The sequence below is a fragment of the Neltuma alba genome, unplaced genomic scaffold (genome assembly GCF_004799145.2).
Source record: "Neltuma alba isolate B1F8T4 unplaced genomic scaffold, ASM479914v2 tig00011499_pilon, whole genome shotgun sequence".
Lineage (NCBI taxonomy): Eukaryota > Viridiplantae > Streptophyta > Magnoliopsida > Fabales > Fabaceae > Neltuma > Neltuma alba.
The window spans coordinates 248,540-268,914 of NW_021636167.1; the positions used below are offsets into that span (position 1 = coordinate 248,540).

Here is a 20,375-nt window from a genome sequence, read left to right on the forward strand (position 1 = left end):
TTCAACTATTATTATTATTATTAGAAACAAAAATTAATAACATTATATTGATACGAATTCATGGGTGGCATTTAATTTCATGCGTGAAATGAAATTCTCTCACGCTCCAAAATTGAATCATTTACAATATTAAAGTTTGATTATTTTTGTTATCTCTGCTTTGAATGTGAATTAATTATTAATTCATATAGGTGGCTCTATTTGCATCCCTCCCTTAATGTGCCAATTCCACTTATACGCGCGCGCACACATTAATAACGTTGCATGGGCGACCCGCATCCCTTATAAATAAATAAATTCACAGTTCACGCGTACAATGAAAAATACGATCTGTTGCAGGTTGGTTTCTTAACTTAGTGGACTTTATGAACTAGTTAAATCATATAAAATATTACCTCAGATCCTAATTATAAAAACTAATTGACTAATTTGAGGAGATTAAGAAAATAAGTTAAGTTAGTTATTTATAATAAATAAGTGTTGTTTCCTAACATATTTTTGCTAATCAAGTGTGTTGGCTAAAACTACAATTATTAAAAGGACTATTTTAAAAAAAATTACATAAATATGATAAACAAAGTGGATTGAGGTCTTATATTTAGGATCAAAATAAAAGTCAAATAAGGTTTTATATTAAGGACTATAAGTCATATGAAATTTATATTTATATTATATAAAAAATAAGTTGGCTTTTCTTGGGAATATATATATATATATATATATTCCAATCTCTCCTCTTCTATTTTACGCATTTCTATGCAACTTTCTCTATTCCTTCAATCTCATAATTTTTACACATTATAGTATAGGGTCGTTCTTAGATAGATGTTAAAAAAATTTAAAATTATTATCTATACATATATCATGGCATTCTCTTAAAAACAATTTTTTTACCATGGGGAAGGTACGTATCTAGTTAAAATTAAACAATCATGATCGGTGTGAATCCAAGTATACAGATGGGACGTTCCAAGAGATAGATATATGGAGACCCTTAGAATTTGTGGTTGTACATGCTCCTCCTGGACATGATGTTATGTTTGTTGCATTCCCATTAACCTGTGGTTGCCAATACTCATCACCAACTCTCTAATGGTTGCAATATTATTCATGATATCTTTTCTATATCTTTTATATGACACTATTTTTTATTTTTGATATAAGAGCTAGTTGACTAATCTGAATATATTAATTAAGAAATTTTGTTAAGTTAATTATTTATAACAAATAAGTGTTATCTTTTCTAAAATACCTTTGTTAATCATGCGTATTAATTAGAACTATTATTTAATAAAACTTTTAACATGTGCAACTATTCCAAGAATTACTTTGAAAAAAAATGAATAAATATGAGAGAAAAATATATTTGGACGTTATATTTAAGACTATATTGAATGTCAAATTAACTGTTATACTAAAGACTAGAAGTAGTATATAGATAGCTAATGAAGAATAGAGGGTTTTGAGCAAATATATAGCAAGTCAATTATTATATTTATTTAAAATAAATAAATATTTTATTTTATTTTTGTTTGAACAAGGATTATCCTCTATCAACAGCAATTTCTTACAATACTGAGAGTAAATAGTTGATTATGATATTTTCAACTAAATTTACCCCCACATTATTCGTGGGAATTTATTTAGTTTGTACTTCCATTATTGTTGAGAAGAAACCACCACCTAATTAGGACCAAGTCGCGTGGATGCAGAGATGGTTTCCATTGAGCAAACGAGCTAGTCAATCTATGTACACTTGCACCAGCTAGTCAATATTTGCATTATCATCATCATCACCACATAGTGCTTATAGCATCGCTTTTTCTTTATATTCAAGTTATATGTGACTATTCTAACTAACACTTCCTTAACGATCCCCACATTATACAAAATGTGGCAAACGATGTTTGATTGTTTCGTGATTTGTGAATAGTTCAACTACCTAGCTATATTTGCATACGCTATATTCCCTAGTCCTAAATATATAGGAGTTAATTGAGAGATTTATTTCAACTTTAAATACAAGACTTTTAATCTATTTTGACTCTCAAATTTATATATACTACCTCCGGTCCTTATTATAAGATCTCATTTGATTTTTAATTTGGCCCTAAATATAAGACCCCGATCTACTTTATCTTTTATAGTTATCTATTTTTTTAAGATAATCCTTCTAATAATAGTAATTCTAGTCAATAAACTAGATTAGTAAAGATAAACACTTACTTATTACAAATAACTAATTTAACTTCTTCTTTTTTGAGCAAACTTAACTTATTTGTTTAATCTACTCAAATTAGTCAATTAGCTCTTATATTTAGGAAGTATATACTAAAAACGTTTTCATCAATGATAGTAGTTTTTAATATAAATGATTAAATGGGTATTTTAAGAAAAAAAATACAAACTTATTTTAAATAACTACCTTTATTAATTTCTTTAATTTTTGTAAATTACTTATCTTCTCAAATAGATATTGAACAGGCCAGGAGGGAGTATCAAATATCATCGATGATATCTAATCTTGTTCTTTATCAATTACTTATGCTGTGTTTGGTTTTAAACTAGAAACCATCAAAACTATCCCTACTTACTTCCATTAAATCTACGGTTTTGATAGCTTTTAGCATGAAACCAAACAAGCAACTAGTTTTCGGATTCTTTTGTTGCTTTCGTGAAAGGAATAGGGGGTGATAGATCATGAAGAATGGAGAGATGAACCCTAGGCTGAGCTAGTAAGCCACAATATGAAAGGGGATGAATTATAAGAGAGATATTTGGTAAAAGTTGGGGGGAGGCAAGTGATAGTGGAAACATGCAATAATTATATCGTTTCCTATTACCTTCTCTATCAAATGCTTCAATTATGCTCATTTTGCTTTCACTCTTGGCCCCCACCCTGATGGATCCTCTTATTTTTGTGGTCTATATATGCATGATCTTTACCTTTTTGAATTGATGAGCCAGGCAGCTTCAAAATTTACGCGTCTAAATATTCACTACAAAATAGTTTTTTTTTAAAAAAAAAAGAATTTCTCATGAATTATTTTTCAAATAAATTTTCGTTTCAGATATATGCAAGAACTTTCTCATGAATTATTACTCTTGAACACCAAAATTACATTTCATGAGGATTTTCTCACAAACACCTAAGGCCATGGACAAGTTTCTCATGATTTTAGTGTCATTAGAAGCTTTCCTTGTAATAATATTGTGTAGTATGAGAAAAGTCATGAGAAGTGCTTCTGACATCAATTTGGAATAAAGTTCATTTTTTTCATAATCAATCTTCTTGGACTTAATTTTTTTGGAAAAAATTATTGAAAAAGGTACCAAAAGATTCAACGGGGGGACGGGGTCGTCTGGTCTCATTTTTAGCGAATAAAATTAATTTTTTTTTCTTTATTAATATCATTTTTTCACATAAAAAAATATTGCATCCACTTAAGGTACATCGCCTACAATTAAAGAAGAATTGAGCTAAAATTTAGTTCCTCAATTAATTTGAACAGTTTATATTTTACTCCTCCGATCCTTAATATAAGATCCATTTAACTAATTTGATTATATTAAGGAAGTTACGTAAGTTAGTTAATTATAATAAATGTGACATGTTTTTTTCTAAAATACCATAATCATCTTTCTTAATACCCCCTCTCTCTTCTACTTGATTATGGTTGAGGGAGTATCCATAGGGGTAATTTAGAGAAAATTGATAAATATGAGAAATGAGTCTTATATTTAGGATCAAAATCAACTCAACAATTGAGTCCTATATTAAGGACCGGAGGAGTATTTGTTTTAACAATTTGATTAAATATAAACTGTATAAATTAATTTGATGGATAAAATCAATTCAATATGAATATTTTTTGGTTTCAAAATTAAGAAAACCCAAATCTGACATAGATGAAACTACAACCAAAAAAAGGTACGTATGAGGCATTGTTTTCATTATTAAGTAGAGGACGACAGACCTCCTATTCTTTTTGGCATGTGTTCCTCCAACGGTCTCACATGATAACTTCCTTACGTTTCCAATTTTGGCTTTATACTAATTAATTAGCTTAGGCTCTTGTTCTTTTTTGGCCTTTCAGCTTATGATAATTAAAAGTGTATGTGTATTTTGTATTGTCAAACATTTGCCGAACTCTCCCCAAACATTGAAGTTACTTGACCTTCATGGTTTTGCCTGCTCCATAATTGTAGATAATATGACCAAAATTATGAAGCAAGATTATCTACAAGCCAAGCATCCTTACAATTCATGCATTTATAGAAAGAAGAAGTTAGCATCTTTGGCGGCATAGATAAAGTATAGAGAGAGACAGAAAGGGAGAGGAAATGCTCCTGTCTACTATGTCCTTGTTTAAGGACCTATTAATAGTTTATATAAATTAAAAAATTTTAGTTAAATTATTAATATTTTTAAAATTATGAAAACCACGCCCTCGGTAAAATTTAATTATTTAGTTAAATGTACAGTGATACATGGTAAGAATTGTTCACCTAGTTGGGGAATATCAAAATAAAGGGTGTTTAATATTTCATATTAAAGACCAGAGAAAATAATAAGGATGGAATGGAGTATTTCAATAATTTTTTTCTTCAAAGAAAGATGAGAATCATCTGCTATCAAGTATAATAAGTTAATTTGAATTCAAGTTAGTTGTAATTACTTGAATAACAATACCACCTCTCATATTTGGATGAAGTTTCAGACTCGAGCTTGACGTTATTTACGTATGTGTGTGTGTTTTGGATTCAAGTTATGCCTTGTTCTCTGTGAGAAAAAGTTATACTAGCAAGATTTTTTTAAAAAATATATTTACACAGACTCAAACTCAAGACCGTATACTCAAGAAGTATTGGATTAAATCCTTTGTGGGAGGATTTGCTTTTTAAAATTAAAAAAAATCTACATTAATTAAACTTATTTTAGACATCAATAAAGAGGCAACTACACTCTCTAAGCAATCACATAAAATCATTAGAAGATAATCACAAACTCAGGACCCAAATTAGACCCCCACTTGTTTCCGTGGTAACAGGGAAGCTGGCGGACCACAATTTTCTCAGACCAATGCCAAAGAGCTAAGGGAGAAATTGTGCCGCATTTTGCAGCATTTCAAGCTCTTGCAAAGTGCAATTTGGTGAGTTTGTTGGGGTAAAAGTACAAACATTGAAGTTGACGTTGACACATATATGGAACAACAAAACAGGACAACATAATACGACAAGTTATAGAATTTCAATATAATTTGGAATGTCACAGCTCAACGCAAATACATTGTTTCTACATGGCTCTTCCAATATCGTGTTTTTTTTTTTTCTCTTTCTGGTTTTTTTTTAAATTTTAAGACAGATTCAATGTGTTAATAGCATTTTCTTAATTTTGATAAAATAGTTCGAAAGTGACTTATAATATAGATTAATGAAAATACTATATATGGTCTTTAATATAAAATAGTCAATTGAAGAGATTAAAAAAATAAAAAATTACTTTAAAATATTTGTATTTGTCATTTTTCCCGAACTGATCTGTCTAACTTATAAACTGAATATAATCTAATGATATATGTAGGTATTTCAGAAAGATAGGTAACATGTGGTATTTTTAACTTCCTTAATTAACCTTCCCAAATTACTACCTCCGAACCTTAATAATAATAATTGATTATCTGAATAAATTATTAAGTGTGTGTTTTCTGTAAAATGCTTTTGCTAATTATATGTATTAGTTAGAACTATTCTTTGATAGAAACTTAATATGGTAATTACTATAAGACTACTTTGAAAAAAGTGGAACATTGAGAGATAAAATACGTGGGATCTTATATTTAGAAACAAGTTAAAAGTCAAAATAAAATAGATTGAGAACTTATATTTAGAAACAAGTTAAAAGTCAAATCACCTCTTTATTAAGGATCGAAGGTAGTAGTTAATTAGACTTATATTAGAATCAGAGCTAAATATATATTTTATTTTTTAAGTACGGATGTTTCGGTAGAGTATTATATTATATTCAGAACTAAAACTAAACTCGAGTTCCACGAAATAAATTTATATCCACAGAAAGGAAGGAAAAAGACAAGTAAGCTTGGTGTCCCAGTGATGTAGTGTGTGTGCCTTCTTTTGCAAGCATCCATGCTTTCACATTCTTGGAGGTTTCTATCTGCAGTTATCTAGTTTTTCACGAGATGTGGGGCTTCTATACTCCCACCAAATTAATAATTCAGATTGCTTCTGCCCCTCTTTCTTATCTTTATTAGTTTGGCGGCTTCCTTTATCTGAATAGTGTGTTAAAAATTAAGTCTTACTATTCAGAAGTTATAAAATAGCACAATGGTGGAGGGAGTGAGAACTTGCAACGGACATAGCCTTTAAGTTTTCAATTTTTTAAGAGTAGAAAAGTTAGATAATTTGTAATTTTTCATCGAGAAGCAAAGTGAATTGATGTTTTCTTGTTTAAGATCAAAGTGAAGCTTTTGTCAATTAGGCTCCCATAGTTAGTACTCGAGATAGTATTACTATTATATATGGGTTAATATAATTTTTAGTCCTTTAAATTTGTGTGAATTTTGGTGTTAGTCTCTCGAGTTTTTTTTTTTTTAAACCTTGAAGTCTTTCAATTTTAAACTATGTATTTTGGTTCTTCAAAGGGATAAAATGCTTCAAATTTTTATTAAATTATAGGGACTAATGTTTTAAATGGAAGGAAACTTAGGAACCAAAACTTATGATTTGAAATTTGAGAGACTAAAATCAAAATGAGAATAAACTTGTGGGACTAAAAATTGTATTAATCTTATTATATATTTTAAAAGTACAAGTGCACTTTTAATCCTGTATTTTATATAAGATTCTATTTTATTTTTTTAATTTTATAAAGTATCTTTTTAATAAAATACTGACATGAAATTTCACAAAATGTTTACATATATATTAAGTTTAATTTTTTAAAATAAAAATGATTATGTTGACTAAAAAGGCCAACCTCATGTCTAAATCCTAATCACGCCCCTGTTTCATTCATGTGATGTATTTTCTTGGGTTTCCAAATATAAATCTATATTTAAATTTTTGTTCGAGGAGAATAATAAAAAATGTTCACTTCATAAGAAAATATCACAGTATCTTTCTTTAGCAACTTAAATTTCATCCCTCCGAGAAGTATTCCGGAAATATCCTAAATGCATTAAAGTGAACCAATTTTTTCAAGTCATGAACTTGATACTGACACCTTTTATATCAATGGAACAGTACGGGAGTTTGTAGCCCACTTAACGTGCGGAGGTATTAGTACCAGAAGAATTGCAAACACTGAAAAACCGAAGATAAATAATAGGGATGCCCTGCAAGAGATCTAAGAATCTTAATAAAAGATAAGAAGGAAAAAGATCAAAAGGGAAAAGGAATATTAATGAAAGATTTAGAAAACACAACGATCATGACCGGAAAAATTCAGAAGTATTATGCCACAGTTGACAGTACGTCTCAATACAGATTCTGTAAGCAATGATTATCATCATCAACTAATCATACGTGGGCCACAGCTAAATTAAGGTCGATCAGAATAAGAATTAATTGTCGGCCGATTCAAATCTAGAGAGAGAGAGAGAGAGAGAATTTGAGGGGAGTAAGTTTCATACTTGCAACTAGTTTCAGTACTCGTATCTTTGACAAGTACCTTAAACTTATCAGTACTGGATTGTTCAGATTTTATGTGGATGGTCCAGTTAGATTTTTTTTTATTTTTATTTGTTCAAAATAATTATTTTAATATGTATAGAATCTAAAAAAGATAATCTCTTACTACTATTTTTTCAAAAAATAGTTTTTTTATTTAAAAATAATTAATTGATGATTTTAAATCTGAACTGTTCAAATCAGCTATAGATGGTTTATATCTGATAAACTTAGGATACTGATCAAGATGATGAGCATTAAAACTGATTTTTCAAGGCTTATGGTTCTGATTGCTTTGCATAAATGGACATCCCATGTTACAACTAACAAGTAATTAAGAAGATCCAAGAGAAAACGAGTTAAAATTTGGTTTCTTGTTTGTTGCACATGGGTTACAATGACAACCTCTGCAATAAAACCTTAGTGGTCCACGTGTCATCCATATGTTGAATCCCTACCCACTCTAAAATGGCTGCTGCTCCATATTCGGATATGAAATGGAAATAGTAACTACGCAATCTGTGCCTGAAAAACATGGCCTATATATACTGATGCCGGAACTGCCACTACCTTCACAATATGTACAGCCGGAAACACCATTCACTATATGCATCTTCTTCTTCTTCTTCTTAATTCTTCTTCAAACAAGCTTCCTTCTTTAGTTCTACGGCTCCATCATTTTGAACCCTTTATTTGGCACTGCTAGCTGCATATGCTTCCTGTGTATTCCCTACCAATATATATTCCCAGTATCATTATAATTTAACAGCTTCTACTATAGTCTTGAGGGATGCAAACTCAGAATATGTCATTTTCCTGTGCAAAGAACTTCTTCCAGAGGTTCTGTTTAGATGAAATCAATATGGGAAGTTTTTCTCATAGCAACTTTCTGTCTAATGATCTTCTTCCATCTCTTGGAGCCCAAATGGTGCAGGAAATCAAACTCCGAAGATACATAATCTCCCCTTTCGATCCGAGATATAGGTAATGACTCCCTAGAGCTTAGAGAGAGACAATATTCATGTATATATGTATGTATGATAGTGAATATTCTTATGGTACTGTGGTTGCTGCTTATCATGCTCATTATTTACAGGGCTTGGGAGATGATTCTGGTAGTTCTTGTCATTTACTCAGCCTGGATATGCCCCTTTGAGTTTGCCTTTCTGTCTACAAAGCAAGATGCATCATCGACAACGTTGTTGATGGCTTCTTTGCCATTGACATCGTGCTCACATTCTTTGTTGCATATTTAGATAGTCACTCTCACCTCCTTGTTGATGATCCCTGGAAATTGCAATCAGGTAAATGCACAGCTCATTTGGATCCTTCTTCCATAAAAAAGTTGAGAAGAAGAACAAGAAAAATGGCAACAAGATTCCTCTTCAAGCTTCTTGTTAATGCCTGTTATCTCATAAAAGGAAATCCATCATATGTAATATAAACAACTAGTCATGGTATGTAATATTATGTTGAAATGAACTGTGCATTTTTTGTTAAAGCTTCTAATTCCAGAATAGAGAAGACCATATATAAATTATTATTATTAAGTTTATTTGATCATATATTACTTAAAGAGAACGTAACTAAACTCCAAAAGAGAGACCATATAATTAAATGAGACTTCATTTACTCAAGATGAACTAACTTCAAAACTTCATATAACTTCAACTCACAGGTACATATCTACCTGGTTTATTTTTGACGTCTGCTCAACAGCACCATTTCAGTCCATCAGCCTTCTCTTCACACAACCATAGCAGTGAGCTTGGCTTTGACCTGCTTAACATGCTTCGGTTATGGCGTCTGAGACGAGTCAGCTCTCTGTTTGCAAGGTTCATCATCATCCATACTCAACTCATGCTCCCGGCGATTTGGTCTTCTGCAACATCTCAAAATTCCAGTCATAAGATATCACAGTTCTTACTTGCTCCTTTACTTCCTTTCAGACTTGAGAAAGACATCCGCTTTAACTATTTCTGGACCAGGTGCATAAAACTCACTGCCGTAAGCCACTAAAGCTCATATCTTTCATTTCCAAATTCAATTTTGATTGAAATAAACACGTTTCCCTGTACATTGCACAGACTTTGAAGAACAAGTCACACTATTCATAACATTCTATTCAACACTTGGGTAGAGCGCGTCTTGATATAAATTTTATCATGTATATTGATTGACTTATTGATTAATTTCAGGTGACATTGTTTGCTGTTCACTGTGCCGGTTGCTCTTGCTATCTAATTGCAGAGAAGTATCCTGATTCCAAAAGGACCTGGATTGGTGCAACGCAGCCAAATTTCAAAGAAGAAGATCTTTGGGACAGATATGTGACTGCAATATACTGGTCCATTGTAACACTTACCACTACTGGCTACGGGGATTTACATGCTCAAAACCCTGCGGAGATGCTGTTTGATACTGTGTTCATGCTATTCAATTGGGATTAACATCATACATCATTGGAAACATGACAACCTTGTGGTTCACTGGACCAGCCACACCAAAACTTTTGTTAGTGCTCTCACCTTTTGCCTCCTCTACTGCTCAATTTATCATTCATCTGCAGAAGTTTAGATTTTTCAAGTATCAGTTCTCTGACAATCGTCATCATACTAGATATTACTTAGACAGAACAGGCACTTCAGAAAAAGAGCCTTGCATGTGTGTTGGACACTTATATTAGACGTTGCATGATACTTTATGGCACTTTAAATCACATGTGAACACTTCAAATTTTGTCGCGCTACAGTGTGTGTTAGCACAGGTTTCACATGCTTCTTAGCTCAAGAGTTGTTTTGGTATTCAGGGGTCACCTTAGGCAATCTCATTGATGCACTCTGCAACATCAGCGTAATGATAGTGGAGATTACTCCTTGGGTGTTCTCCAAAAGAATTGGACATAGCATGATAAAAAAGAAAAAGATGCTGTCTCCTCATATCAGCTTAGCTGTTTCTTCTGGGATGACAATACTTGACATTGCACTTAATCCTTCAAACTTAGAAAAGTCCTCCTAACAGTTACCTGACACCCCTTTCTATTTGGCCTTGACTTTAGCAACATCAGAGTTTATAAGTAGAATTCATCTCAAATAAGAGGAACTTTCTTCTGACAACTAACAACAGTTTGCTCTGGGTGCCACAGAGAGATACGATTAGAGCAGCATCAGAGTTTGCATCAAGGAATCATCTGCCGCATCACCTACAAGATCAAATGTTGTCACACTTATGTCTGAGGTTTAAAACAGAAGGATTGAAACAACAAGAAACATTAAATGCTCTGCCCAAGGCAATTCGTTCAAGCATCGCAAATCATCTCTTCTTTCCTATAGCGAAGGAAGTCTACCTATTCCATGGAGTTTCCCATGACTTCCTTTTCCAACTGGTAAGTATATATCTTCTGAATTTCTATCATCTTGCTTCAATCAACCAAGGTTACGAAGTCTGACGAAGTAACTATAATAACAGGCCTCAGAAATGGAAGCTGAGTATTTTCCACCCAAGGAAGATGTGATACTGCAAAATGAGGTTCCTACAGATTTTTGCGTGCTAGTTTCAGGGGCAGTGGTGAGTTAACTAAACATGGATATTGTTACAGTTGAAAGCCATTAGTTTAGACAATCAGTATTTTATAAATGATGAAGATGATCATGATAAAGGTCTTTCTAAGAATACCTACTAATAAAAGTTACTATTCAAATGACCGATTGTTGCAGGATTTTGTTCGCCAAATGGATGGGTATAATCAAGTATGTTACATCAACCAAACATTTTGTTTTCATTAGAGTACTAGATGACACCACTTTATCTGACTTACTGTTCACATGAAAGATTCAGGTTGTGAGGAAGGCAGTTTTAGGAGAAACATTTGGAGAGATTGGGATATTAACCCACAGGCCACAACCATTCACTATCCGGACTGCAGAGCTCTCTCAAATTTTACGACTCAACAAAACTTCGTTACTGAAGGCTTCTCAAGCTTATCCAGAAGATTCAAAAATCATAATGGATAACCTTGTCATGGTAAATAGGATATAAAGCAGCCTCATAAAATGATTACACACACACACTAGATACATACATACATACATACATATACATACATACATACATACATACATACATACATACATACATACAACATACATACATACATACATACATACATACTACATACATATAATACATACATACATACATACATTATACATACATACATACATACATACATATATACATACATACATACATACATAATAATACATATACATACAGCAGCAAAAGCAATAACAAAAATAACAGCAATGATATTGGCTACAAAATTGTCCTAACCACTTGTTATTTATACTGACAGAGATTAAAGGGACAAGAAGGCTTGGGCTTTGAGTATCCAAATGCAGAACCTGGACTGGTCCCTCATGGAAAACTGGATGGAGTGAAAGCGAGAGAAAGCTTTTCTCATGCATACACAAACAGTTCACTCCAGGATTCATTAGTCCAAGAAGGAAGGTACAGAAACTTCACAGACTCGGAGATTACATTGCACAAGGTGACAACTGAAAATGGAGTAAGGGATACTCATGCTGTTACATTCAAAGGGCATCCAGAGATGGTTGACATACTTCTAGAAAGAAATGCAAATGCAAAGCACTCGAATTTCGTTGGTTGGAAATCAAAAACTCAGGTGGAACAGCAAGATCAAAAGAGCAATTCTAACCTCTTCATTAATTGTGGAGATAGGGAGAGATCAGATGAATATAGAATAGACTTTGAGGAGCCAGATAGGTTAAACCATGTTAGGAACGACACAACCAGAGACAGAAAACATGAAGATCCCAGATCATTTAACTACCCTTTAGAGAGTGTATATAAAAATTCTTATCCGAGCAATCCTAACTGTCCTAGCGATAGAGAAGTGGCTAGATTCAAGAAGAAGAGAGTCACGATTCACTTGATAGGCCAAAGCAGCAGTACTTCACGCGGACAGCGCGGGAAGTTGATTATTCTGCCTGATTCAATACAAGAGCTGCTCAAGATTGCTGGTAAGCTTTGACCTTGAAAGGAATACTACTTTGAACCGATAATTTAGAAATATAGGTGCTTAGAAAGAAAAGGGTCAGCTTTCTCTCTCAATCCCCCCTGCCTTTTTTTGAAAAAGGGAAATCAGATTTCTGAACTTATGGTAGCAAAACTGAAATAACTTGGGGTTGACAAAAATAAATTCCTACTTTGCTTCGTTTCTCACTCTAACTGTTATAAATTTGTGAACCTGCAGAAGAAAAGTTTGCGGGATCAAAACCTACAAGAGTTATTAATACAGAGAAAGCAGAGATAGATGACATAAGCGTCATTCGAGATGGTGATCATCTTTATTGTAGCGATAATGAAAACTTGCAGTCATTATGATACCCATCGAAGGTCAAAACGTGGGTGTGAAGATAGTATGTAATTAACAGGAAGGTAAAAATATAATCATGTATTGACTAGAACGTTATCCAGCCGGAAAATCATTGGAAAATCAGATAATATAATTACAAAAGCTTCTCTTTGTTAGTGATCATTGAAACAAATTTTACAATCTCATCAATACAAGTGAGGGGAAAAATAAAGTCCAATAACCAAAAGTGTCGGGAGCTGTAATGTTGCAAGATTCGAACACATATTAGCCACATTTTGTGTTCCTTGATATCCCAGCGACTCGATGCCTTTACAACAACAAGTGTTCTTGCTCCGTGTAAGGAATTCACGATTAACTTCGTGCCACTTCATTCTTGGTGGCTAGAAGCTTTCTGTCGATTGAATGCCTTCGCGGCCATAAAAAACATATCATTTCTTCAAATTGATTGGTATAGGATGTGCTTCTGTGTTAAAAACAAATTTATCCAATGGAACAACAGAGCTATCTCCAAAGAGCAAGTATAAATACTTCAGCGTTTCTCCCAGAAAGAAAGTTTCCATTTTGTCTCTTTTGCTAGGAGGGACAGTAGTTACGTCGTCCAGAGAAGTGTATCCACCAGTCTCAACCCTTGTGTATTTCTCAAAGGCTTCGAATATTTCCCAACCCCATTCACGATATCTGTAGCACAATAAATGAGGTCATCAAAGAATATCAAGACAGAAATTTAAACTTGTGTTCTGGGTTTCTTTGGTATATTCCCAGGATATTTTGTCAATTAAGCCAATACAAAACAGGGAACAGAAGTATACTTTGGATCTCCTGTAATACGGTATAAAACAAATAATGATTCCACAGTCTCAGGTCGCAAAAGATTGTGCCGATCAGCAGGTTTTATTATAATATCATTAATATATTCTGAGCTCTTATTCCCTCCATCAAGACCTTGTTCAGAAAATTCCTGCATAATCAGTCAACTCATCACTTAGCAACGAAAAATATATGTATTATATTTTCTTAGAGAGCACCATCATGCAGAGGGGGGAAAAAATGTATAAGCTGCTCTGCTACAATTGCTTTCATTTTGTAATCAACAAATCAAAATATGTCGTAAAAAACTTGCTAACCTCGGTATGAAAGTAAGCAATTTCTGGAGCCAAACCAGTAGAAGTTACAGAGTACATTTCAAAGCATGTTTTAGCCAGGTCTTCTGCAAGCTTCAAATTTTCCATGTCCTCAAAGTTCAGCACATTGTTTAGCATTGCCTTTTCCTTTGTAAGGCCTTTAGTGGCACCAAGAGCTAAAGTACCAGGCAAGAAACACACCTGCACGGGCAGCAATTATCAACAGAAACATCACCCTATTTTAGAAAATAGATAAGAAGTTCATAATTGACATTTAGGAATTCTTTTTAAAAAAAAAAAAATCTCAACTAAAGGCAGGAGAAAGAAGTATACGTCATTATTGTCAGGGAGCAAAAAATTTGAAAAATCTGTTTCCTGATAATAACTTTCAGCGAAATACTAATCCATTGTTCAGAAACGTCAGTAAGACATAATATAGTACATATGAAAAAATAAGTTGTTTTAATTTTAAGAAGCCCTTTTGTACTCTTTCTACTAGTATAGAGCAAAAAAAAAGAAACAATTGCCCAGCAACTAAGGAACTAAGTGGACTTAAGATATGTCAAACATGAAAAGGAGTCAGTGCATACCAGGTGGTCCATTTTTGGACTGAAACCACCATTTAATCCATAAGGCAATTCTCCAACAAAAACTAATCCATTTGGAATTGATTTTCGAACAAGAAGATGCTTAACACCCTTCACTGCTTCCACATACATTTCATACAGGTACGTTGTATTACCCCCAGGACTAGCTCCAGACTGAAGCCACACTTTGATTAAGTACTCATAATAACTATCACCACGAGATCCCAGTCTGATGTTTTCTCCACTAAATTGGCCAGAATGGGGGCTGCATTAAAGTTATAGCCAATATCAATTTTGTGGAAAAAAATCATTAAAAAAAGGAGAAAAGGGTCTACAATGGCCTGGGCATGTCTGAAAATACAGGTTAAATAAGACATTGAACCCAAAAAAAAAAAAGTTGAGAACTTCAGACGAAAAGTTGTGGTTGAAGAAAGTGAGGCATGTACACTACATAAATCTAATACGTTTCCATACCTAATGTAGATAGGAACCAATCCTTCAACCTTGGGGAGAGTCTTCATGTGATCCAGGGTCTTCATAGCCTCCACACTGTATTTCTGATCACCAGATACCGAACTGAGATAATTGAATTCAAGTTGTACAGTGGAAACTTCAGAAGTACTGCTCAGTCCGCCAGGAGCTGGATGGGCTGAGGAGTCACGCAGAATAACATCAGACAATGGAATAGAAGTTGGACTGGATGTAAAAGCAGAGAGCAGGCGATCAGCTAAATTCTTGGCAATTTCTAGAAACAGCTGGTTCAGGTCCTGCATTTGTCAAGTTCATTCCTTTCTCCCCACCTCTTAGATGATATGCACTTAAAAGCCCTCCTAAAACACGGATTGTAGTTTCAAACAAATTTACTTGGCCCTTCTCACTGATCCGTTTAGAAAGGTGTGCTTCAACCCAGGATCCTGCTTCGGCAATCACTTCATCAATGCCCATTATCATGGCCGTATCAAGGTATCAACCACTGTGGCACCTAGTCCTCCTAATCCATCAACTCCATGCTGGCTAAGCGGCATAAGTTCATCAAAACCCATAGCATATTTTTTATAGCCAGACCATGCATGAACAAAAGCATCCTTGACTTTTTGTTGCCTGGCAGTCCATATTGATCCAACATCTTGTTTTCCGTGACCAATATCTGGTGGTAATCTAGGAGGAAGCCTTGGAGGTCGTCTCAAGAGGCTTTTTAGTGTGATTCCACCCCTGGTGATGAGGTTACCTTCACCTTTTCTCACCAATTGCTTGATTATCAGAAACAACAGGACTGGGGCTTGTGTGAGTCAGCATAACATATGCTAAACCAAATACCAGCAGTAAAAGCAGGAACTTTCCCGTGCTACAACTAGTACAATCACGCTTTAAATTGCTAGTGGCCAAGCTCTGACTAAAGGCCTGGAAAATCAAGACGCAGTAAATCCCTTTTCCTTTAAATACTATGGCATAGAAAATCATTAATTTAAAAGTAGTGAGCTGATATACATAGAACAACTGAAGATTAAATGTTATATGTCAGAGAAAGGGCAAAAATAAATGGGCATAAAAAAGATGAAAAATCAATAGGTATTGCTTATTTTTCTTTTTATTTTTGAGAAGTTTAAACAGGAACTTTACATGTGATGCATCTTTTTCTACCATGCACGATCAATTATACTAGAAACTAAGGTCAAAGATTACCATTTCAATAAGGTTAAGCCGATACCAAGTCATGAACACAAAACACATATTTGATCATATTTTGCAATCTAAAGAGGTAAACTAATAATCCTTGTAAAATTTGAAAAACAGTTCCCATAGTCTCAAAGTTTTATCATTCTTTTTACACAACAAATATTGGATCAGCAACAACGGTTACCTTCAATATTTTATGATCCATTTCAAATAACCACTCACCATTAGAACCATGGCAGAAAAATATACTTATTCACTGAAATTTCTGCTCCTCATGCCTGATATAATTTACACAGGACACTTAATATTATATCCATGACACATCTTTATGGGAAATAAGAATTGATATATTTTGAGGAAACTAAGCTTACTTTTATATTTTATTTTATTTACTTTCTGTTCTAGCTTGCAAGTAACATTTTCTTATGTTTTATGTTTTTAGACTTATCATATGATATTTTGGCTGAAACCCTAGGATATTATTGTGTTTTCCTTCATGTGGAGGAAATCTCACTTTATAAATAGCAGCTAGGCAACACTTGTACTCAGATGATAATGAAACGAAATTTAATATGGTTTAGCCACTCTCTATCCCCTTGTTTTCAATCTCTTCTCCATTCCTTCCTGTTCCCCTCAAGTTCTTCATATCCCCCCTCCTCCTGGTCTTATACCCTCTTCATTTCTAAGCTTAATCTCCCTCCTACGTTATGTGTATCCTCTCCCCCATCATCACTGTTCTGCTGCCCCCTTTTGCATCTGTGCAAGTGTGTGAGAGTGAGTGTTGCATCACATCTCCATTGAAAAAGCAATGCAAATAAAATCAGAAGTCATGGGCAAAAGATCAGATTATACAAATCAACATTTAGATCAAAGAAAAGGATGCGCTCTGCCAAGTTTTTAAACGGATTTACGCGTTAAAGCAACCTTAGTCCAAAAAGTGTTTCTAACTGCTCTAGAAAAATAGAAACTTATCTAGAGTGACCCAAATCGAACATAGCCTAATTGAGAAAATTAATCTTTGATTCTGGGGGTTATATTTTCATTTCATTTGGCACCAAAAATTCTTATGTATCAACCAAAACAACTACAACTCTAAAAGGCAAAACAAAATCAGGCTTAAACAGAATAAGGCAAATAAGATGCAAGACGCTTTCATGTCAGTAACTTAAAAATCATGCTTTCACTCTCCTAGACAAGTACCAATAATTAGATTTTCAATAGGGCCAGCAAGCTTAGCTAGTGTACGTCAATCAGTCACAAGTTTCATGTAACTCAGCTGAGCTTAAAAGATTTCATTTTGAGAACCAAAATGCAGATATCTAGAAAAGTTCTGCATTAATACAATAAGCCTCTAATCAAATTCCATTGTAAAACTTGAAAAACTATTGTCCACCCACCCAGGTTGACATCAATCGAAATTTTGTCGCTGCAAATTATACAAACACCACCAATACAGAATCCAACCACAATATATATAGCTATCATCCATCAAATTCTGGGTCCCATTCAAATTTAACATAACTAACTTTCCAGATGATTTCCAAGCTAAGATCTAATTTCCTGGAGGTACCTTGACGAATGAACGGTGGCGAAACTTGGCGTTGTCATAGTCAATATCTTTATTCGTGTAGGGCAGCCTCTTCGACATGCTCGATCCGATCATTGAGCTGGGCTCGGCTTCAGTGATTCAGCGAATCAAGCCTGAAGCTTCCTGAAATGGATCGAAACCTGAAGGGAAGTTGGAGAGTGAATCCAACGAGAAAGTGAAGAGAATTGTGGGCGGAAAATACGATCGTCCAGAATGCTACAGAGCATTGAGAGAGGGACGGAGGGAATTTGTTTTCCGGGTTCGTTGATGCGAAGTAATACGAGGGGGACCTTCAAGACTTACGCGTCTTATGATGCTCTCTCAATCAAAATAGATTTGACTTCATAAACACTACAACTGTCACAACCAATTAACCATAATTCTTCGAGAAAATGACAAAAAAAGAAGTTAAAAATTTGTAAATACTACCTCCGGTCCTAATTATAAGAGTTAATTGACTAATTTAAAAAGATTAAAAAATAATTAAGTTAGTTATTTGTGATGAATAGATATTGTCTTTACTAAAATATCTTTGCTAATCAAGTGTATTGGTAAACTATCATTATTAAAAGGACTTTTTAAAAAAAAATACAAAATATAAGAGAGAAAGTGAATTGGGATCTTATATTTAGGATCAAAATAAAATTAAATAAGATTTTATATTAAGACCGGAGGTGGTATCAAATAAAAAGGATGTCAACAAAAACTTGTTCTCATTTATAAATTTAGTATTGTCAATACCAAATAAAGTATGGTTACCAAATCTGATTTGAAATTTAGTAATTTCCAACTTCTTTTTTTTTTAATTCTCCCTAATTCTTTTCTAATTCTTTTAATATGTATTGCTACTTAGTTTGAATTTTTCTGCCAAAAAAACTTGAATTTATCATTTCAAACTTAAAAGGTCTATTGACTTATTTCATATTTTTTCATCATTTCCCGCAAAAAATATTTTTTCATAATTTGTTATGATGTTTGTTAATTATAACCATTATGACTTATTTCAGAAACCATAACATAAGTTGCATGTATTTTATTAACAATTTGAATGATTTTTTTGTATAATTAAAAATAATTATGGTATATATAATAATTATGTTGATTATATTACACATTAAATCTATTTGATTTTATGATTAATGACAATTAACCTTATGCTTATTGTTAGGACTCAGGAGCAAGCTCAGAGACTCCCCCGCTCCGTTTGCTCAATTTTTAGTTTTCAACTGAGATTTTTTTCCAGCATTTGTTTCTTCTGCAGCTTTTATATTTCATTTGTCTTATACTCACCCCTTTTCTTACTAAAGGAAATGAAAATTTTATTTAAAAAAATTGAAAACAAATCTGGAAATAAAATTACTTATAGTATAAGCAAAGCGAGTTCCAACAATAAAATTCTTTAGACTATACCATTCAATGTATATATTTTAAAATTAAATATAAATCATAGAAAATTAAATATAAAAAAATCATAATCAAAATTATATTGCTTTCGTGTCAGTTTTCAGACTTCAATTGTGCCCTATAATAGTGCGCAATTTTTAAAAATAGTAATTTTATATCTTCCTTGCAATCTTGTCCTCAGGTGCCACTAGTTTAACATAAATTAAGAACAAAATATCCTGAAGCGATTAATTGATAATAAACCAAAAATGAAATAAAAATTACATTAAACTATAAAACAAGAAGCTAATTTAAGACCAAACCACTAAGAGCGAATCATGATGGCTCTTCAAAAACTTGGATGACAAAAATAAAAAAACCAATCGCACACGGGCTTTGGAGCCTGCTTGGCAAAACGTGAACAAGCGAAACTAACTTGTTGTTTACATGGAGGTTAAAAACAAAAATAGACACTGCCAAGGAGACATGTGGGCTTTAAATTTGACGCCAGAGTCGAATTTAAACCTTGCAGGCCTTTTCTATCTAAACTTTATTTTTGTATTTAAATGAAAAATGGGCCTATTTATCTCGTCACAATTCACAAATAGTTTATAGTGTTTTCCCCCTTCCCAATTCACAAATAATACCAAAAGAGTTCGTTTTTAATAAAAAAAACTAGTCTCACATAACGTGATGAATCTTAAAGATTACTTCTAATAGAAAAATATCTATGTCTAGAGAGAAAAAATTTAGCTTATTGTTTTAAAAGTGTCTTGTGTATTAAAATAGCATCCTTCGAGTGAAATTTCCTTAATTCAATGTGCTGACATTTGTAGCTCCTCATTTCTTTCTCCCTTATTTTTTAATGCTAAGTTTTTTTTTTCTGGTAATCTAATATATGATATTACCAATTAATTTGGATTCAAGTTGGA

General features: G+C 33.1%; 1 protein-coding gene and 1 pseudogene across 1 annotated transcript; one reads left to right on the plus strand and one right to left on the minus strand.

The window, feature by feature from the left end:
- The first annotated feature begins 8,230 nt into the window (after positions 1-8,230).
- Positions 8,231-13,255, plus strand: LOC114714341 (potassium channel KAT2-like; annotated as a pseudogene).
- A 182-nt stretch (positions 13,256-13,437) lies between these two features.
- Positions 13,438-18,323, minus strand: LOC114714340 (mannosyl-oligosaccharide 1,2-alpha-mannosidase MNS3-like). The gene is given in 9 exon segments (XM_028899066.1): positions 13,438-13,765; positions 13,897-14,045; positions 14,212-14,409; positions 14,799-15,060; positions 15,270-15,551; positions 15,553-15,760; positions 15,763-16,031; positions 16,033-16,196; positions 18,043-18,323. Coding segments are annotated over 9 exon segments (1,875 nt in total). The 5' UTR covers positions 18,136-18,323; the 3' UTR covers positions 13,438-13,515.
- Between the last annotated feature and the right edge of the window lie 2,052 nt (positions 18,324-20,375).